This window comes from Mytilus edulis, chromosome 5, assembly GCF_963676685.1.
Source record: "Mytilus edulis chromosome 5, xbMytEdul2.2, whole genome shotgun sequence".
In the NCBI taxonomy this organism is placed as follows: Eukaryota; Metazoa; Mollusca; class Bivalvia; order Mytilida; family Mytilidae; genus Mytilus; species Mytilus edulis.
This window is the reverse complement of record NC_092348.1, coordinates 90,949,886-90,955,887: the sequence shown is the minus strand read 5'-3', so window position 1 is coordinate 90,955,887 and position 6,002 is coordinate 90,949,886. Positions and strand designations below refer to the sequence as shown.

Below are 6,002 nucleotides of genomic sequence, written 5' to 3'. Positions count from 1 at the left end.
AAACAAAAACTCGAACATAGAGCAGACAACAGCCGAAGGTCACCTATTGGTCTTCAATGCAGCGAGAAACTCCCGCACCGCTCTCTTTGAGAATTTTAAGATGAACATCATCAGTAAATACGTTATTCCTATGCCTTTGCTTTTTCACTTGCATGTGTGAAGTGATTTGTTTTGTCAAGATGTGATAAAAGAAGGTGTGGTATGAGTGTCAATGAGACACCTCTCTATCCAAGTCACTATATCTAAAAGCCAAGAATTAAATGTCAAAGTATGGCCTTTTACATGGAGGCATAACCTGTTTAGGAAAAACTGTTGCCATGGAAACAAATCTTGTATAAAACGATTAAAGAATTCGACTGTATTCAAATTAGTTAAAAGTTATAATAAGTATATTACAAATTATGAGTTTATGGATGTAAATAACTTCATTTCATTTACTTTTAAACATGAGAGAACAGATGGTCCGATTTCTACTAATTTGGTAAAACACTTGTTAAATAAGGATTCATGGCACTAGGAATTAAGGTAATAAAAAAATTCTGCTAGCTTTACTATTTTATAAACAGGCAAACAAATCATTTGCATAACTAATGTGTCAAATAAGCACCAATAAGTTTTTACTTATATATAAGACCAAACACAATCAACAGCTGGTTTAAAAATTGAATCCTTATAAAAAATGAGAAGATGTGGAATGATTGTCAATGAGACTTGTATGGCTCATATCATGATTTGCTCATTATTGAAGGCCGTGTGTCGTTATTGTATAAAACATAAAATTGTGTCTTCTACTCTATAATGAACAGCTGGATCATAGAAAAAAATAATCTTGAATCATGAAGTTTTAAACGTGTTAAACTATGGTTTATTCATTTTGATTGCTTGAACTTATTACATAAGTAGCATTACTAAGGACTGTACCCGTCCATTGTCAGATATAACCAGGACAAATAACGTAATTTGATAAATCTCTAAGTGCATTGTGTGGAGTCGGGACAATAAATTATTGAAGTTAAACACAACGAAATTTTATTGATTCTAAATTAACTAAGGGCACATAATCTTTTTTTAAGGAAATTAAGTCATTTGATTTAAAAAAAAAAAAACTAAAATAAACCCATCATAACTCATTTGTAATCAGGTGTTAGCATTTAGAATAATTTAAGGCATATCAATGATGCATCAAATGGAAAGATAGTAAACGGCAGAAATTTCTCTCAGATAATAAACGAAACAAATCCAAAAACCAAACGAAAACAAACATTCATCATAAAAATATTTTACAATTGATTGTACAAACTTGTTATAAATAATGTACTTCTATTAATTATAGATTTCTTTAACTTATCACATTTATTTGAATCTCGTTGATGAGCAATCTATATCTTTTCCAATGGGTGTTTATTGTTATTTTTGAACATCCCAGTATCCGGCCATTCCAATCTCTTTGTTGTAGCTATATTGGCTGGGTTCCTGTTCTTTGAAGTGGTGAAATAATCCATGGATGTGTTACTTTTTTGGCGTAAGGGTGGCGAAGGAAATCCTCCAGGGATAAACACCCGAACCTACAATATATTTATATGTTATAACATTAAAAAGTGCGGAATGAACTTGTACAGCCTGGTTAAAATCAAGAATTTTAGCTGTTCCGTTTTGTGATATATATATCGCGTGGCATATAAATAAACGATAGCCAGTGAGAGGTTTGATTTTAATCTCCCATACGCAACATATAAAAACAATAGAGCAAATGATCACGGGAAACGGTTTAGAGTTTAATAGGGGTTTTTTAACTTTTTTTTTTTATTTTGTATGTTCAATTTAGGAACAGTAACAATTATTTAAGTAACAGAGGCAGTAAGTATTATATAAGAGCCCTTAATGTTACGATATCAAATTAAATGCCATGCGCGTGATCAAGAAGTACGCACATAATTTGGATAGGAGTGAGATCGGATACATATTACGGTGTAAAACTGCTCAACGGTTATTATAGGATTATAAACGCCTTTTTAAAAGAATTTATTGGTGTCTGATCTAAACCAATTAACTCACAAACAAATAAAAGTAATGATATGTTTGTGAGTGATTTGGTCCAGTTTGTACACCAATAAATTGCTTTAAAAAGGCGTTTATTCCGCATAATTCTTTAAAATTGGAGATAGGGACTATATTTTTCCACACTCGTTACCTCTATCACACGTAAATTGTATAATGATTTATCCCATTGAATAGGCCTGGCGCATGAATATATGTGTTGGTTTACGCAAAAATATGTACTCAATGAAATTTGATATCTGTAAAATAAACTGCAAAAACTATTATTTTTATTCAAACGAATGTTTGTGCATTTATTATTTTTTTAACGATTAACGTGCAGTGAAACTAAATTTTGTTAACGTTGGTTTTATTATCGCCGCCATCTTGTTTACATTGGTTACGAAAAGAAGTTCGGTCAACGTCGTCTATCGAAAAATAACCAACGTCAAGATCAATCACCGGAAGTCCTCTCGACCAATCATATCAACGTATTCCCTAATATGCAAAAATCATATTAGAACTATCATACAATAACATATGTAAGGTGCTTTATCCATATATTAACAGGATATCAATTAACTAGCAACTAAAAAACAAACCATCGTAGTAAATTACTCAAGCGCTCTTAGTGCTTGAATGAAAATGTATACATCTAAAAACCATATTTCGTTGAAAAAATGAGAAAAGATTATTTGATTAGAAGAGCTATGTCTTGTTTTTTTCATACTGTAACAGATAAATACTTCGTAAATCCATCTTTTGAAAATTAATCAATGGTATTATCGTTACTCACCTTTGCTTCAGAAACAGCTGAACAACAACAACTGACGGCTGAAGATAATATTGCTATGGCAATCTCGACTAAGGCAAAGAATGCAACTAATAGGGGTACCATCCAGTTGAGGTTAGTTGTAAACAACTTTTCCCGCTGCAGATAGATGAAATGAAGTTTTTCATTATTTCCCTGATAAATAAGATTTGTTTAAATACCTTTTGTTCAAATATTGTTTGATAACAATTAAATTTCATGTAATACAGATATGTTAGGCACATAATTATTTAGATTTTGAATAAAAGAATACGCTCTAGGATACTTCTATGTTCAATTTTATTTTTAACTGGCGCTTTAATTTCATATTCTAAGCAAATACAAATAGATCCGGTTGCTTTATTGTGCATGTGCAAAGGAATTATAATTTAATTAAATGAGATTTGTTGTCAGTTCCATTTGTTATGTAGAAGTAAAAGTGTTTAAATTTAATATGCTAAAAAAATATCCATCTGCTATAAACATGGAAAATTACTTACTATTATAGCTGCATATGCATTTACAAACAAACAAACTGGACCAAAAAGAGATCCACAGACGATGCTCAAAACCATGAAACCGATTTTCTGTAAATAAAATACAGACATTTTAATACGACAACGCTTAGAAAACAGTGTCTAGGCAAGCTTTATTAAATGATTACACATGTTGTTTAATTCAGCTATAAAACCTGATTCAATCCACCATTTTCTACATAGGAAAATGCCTGTTAGGGATATGACAGTTGTTATCCATTCGTGTGATGTGTTTGAGTTTGGTTTTTTTTGGAAGTTGTTTAGGGACTTAACTTATTGAATGTTTCTCTGAGTTCAGTATTTTTGTGATTTTTCTTTTAACCACACTGTCTCTTTTTTTTATGGAAATTTTGATCGTAAGATATTTTCGCTAAGCACCACACACAAAGAACTTCATTGAAGCAATGACGTTCAAAATTCCCTCGGAGTATCGGAATTTTCCGTACTGACTTTATTTGGACACGTACGTGACAAAGTCATATAATTACTTTGTTTAACTTGTCTATCATTATAGTAAATATTTTTCGTGGTACGTTAATCTTTTATGGCCGTATTTCGTGATGTAAATGAGTGGCCATACAAACGTTATTGGCGGACTAGGAGTCGGACAAAGTGGGGTAAGGATGGGGTGTCATTCCAAATTCCCTGAAAACCAAAGCATTATTTCCCCAATCTCAAAAATTAAGTCAATGATTCCCAAATCCTAATAAATGTAAATCACGAATATCTGCAAAAATAAAACACGTCCCGAAATATTTTCTTTCGCACCGCAAAGTAAATATTCAGTTTTGGTTAGCCGATTGTAAAACAAATATAGGTTGAGAAAAAAATCATTGTTTAATCATTTGTAAACAAAAACTTACGTAACAGAAAATGTTTGTTTTCTTTTTCTCCGTGATATTTATAGCCATAACACCGCATAGAATGAACTAAAAAAGATATACAACTTATAGTGACATTAACCTTTTTTGGTGTAATATGTAAACATGTATAACTTGGATTAACAGAAACATAAGTGTATATCTGTATTTTTGTATTGAACATTTACATTATTGAACATCACAAATATGGTAATGAAATAAGCATACAGAACTTATATGAAATCATAAATTTCAGGGTTTTTTTTATTAATCAAAACTCTGAGATTTGTTACGGTAGATTTATGGTATACCGCCATCTTGGAATGTACAATTATTGTTGTTCAAAATCGGTCTAGTTATTTGCCCAAATCTACAAATTTGGAGACAGATTAGAACTTTAATGGTTTAGACTGCTTATTTATAGAAAGAAAACTTGGTGATTTATTGTAAACAACTATCAAATTTGTGTTTTTAGAATCATTTTTTCAAATAAGCCATTTAAGTGGAGATAACTCTTTTAGTGAAAAATTTATACTGGACTGATAGGGAATTTTTTTTTTTTTTACTTGTAGACAGAAAACAAGTTCGGTGACACCATTTTTTTCTTTTTATTTTTTTTTAACATATTATAAAACATATCTTAACACAATTTATTTCAAAATTAATTATATGCTCTCAAGTGTGTTTTTCATGAACAATCTAACCAAATTTTTGCAATTTTTAACGACTCATAGCTTAGAAAATAGCACGATGACCTGTACTTTTTGTTATATTTTGAAAAAAGCAAAGTAAAATCTTCATTTTTGCCAAGCATAAGAAAAATCGAGAAATGTATACTTATGATCTACCTTAAATACGTAATTTGCATACCATTACACTGTTTTGTTGTGAATTGATGATTTTACATTAATTCCACTAATTATATAATAATGTTAATAAACATACCCAGAGTCCACACCATAATCCAGTAGACGATATAGTTAATTGTTTGGCAGTTTTGTTAGCCTCCAGGGCTACTTGGACTGTAAGTAGTTCAGATTCTCCAATAATAACAAACATAATAAGATCCACGATACCAAGAAACATACAGGCTATGCCGAGTCCTATCTGAATTCCACCAAGTACTTTCATTGCAGAAAACGGGAAATTCTCCAGCTTTTTTACTTCTACTCCCTCTACTTCTCGCATTCCTTTCATTTTTTTTTTTCAATTTTTTGGGGGGTTAATTTAATTACTTTCAATCCTCTTTCGTGAATCTGGTTAAAATTTTACGGAGCTGAAATGTAATTGAGAAAAAATATTTTAAATTTCTTACAAAGAAAATTAATGTGTCTACTGGATTTTTTTTTTTTTTATTATTCTATGAAGTATATTTTTTTGTCAATATTGAAGTCGGTATTACACTAAAGGTATTGCATTCGCTGCTGTCTCTCGGAATAAATATATACAGAAAGTTTCCATAGTGGCACTTATTCCAATTTCCATAAATACATGTATTGATGTGTTTTTACAATCTAAAATATCAAACTTTTAGTAAAATATTACCACATCAAAATAGACATCAAATCAAACTTTATCTTTCGAAATATTGCTTTCTTATATTGAGTACCTGCGTTTACTAGCCTTTGATTTATATTACGTTTCTAGTCTGATTAGTATATAAATTTGCAAGATTTCCCAATTTTTTCTGTCAGTTAAACTCTACCTTTCCCCGTTGTCATTCCAATCTTAACCTACAAATAAATAACATGATCTGAT

The 6,002-nt window shown here is 30.6% G+C and overlaps 1 protein-coding gene across 1 annotated transcript; it reads right to left on the bottom strand.

The window, feature by feature from the left end:
* Positions 1-423: 423 nt before the first annotated feature.
* Positions 424-5,787, bottom strand: LOC139522558 (uncharacterized). The gene is made up of 5 exons (XM_071316026.1): positions 5,190-5,787; positions 4,248-4,313; positions 3,349-3,435; positions 2,834-2,968; positions 424-1,565 (listed from the first exon to the last, which is right to left on the bottom strand). Exons 1-5 carry the CDS (start codon positions 5,439-5,441, stop codon positions 1,380-1,382), a joined length of 726 nt encoding a protein of 241 aa, XP_071172127.1. The 5' UTR covers positions 5,442-5,787; the 3' UTR covers positions 424-1,379.
* Between the last annotated feature and the right edge of the window lie 215 nt (positions 5,788-6,002).

Bases quoted from the DNA above. Each gene is read 5' to 3' on its own strand.
- LOC139522558 (XM_071316026.1), bottom strand. From the start codon at position 5,441: ATGAAAGGAATGCGAGAAGTAGAGGGAGTAGAAGTAAAAAAGCTGGAG. The intron at 3,436-4,247 runs GTAAGTTTTTGT...TTTTATTTACAG, and splicing joins AAACAAACATTTTCTGTTAC to AAAATCGGTTTCATGGTTTT. The intron at 1,566-2,833 runs GTGAGTAACGAT...AATATATTGTAG, and splicing joins CAGCTGTTTCTGAAGCAAAG to GTTCGGGTGTTTATCCCTGG.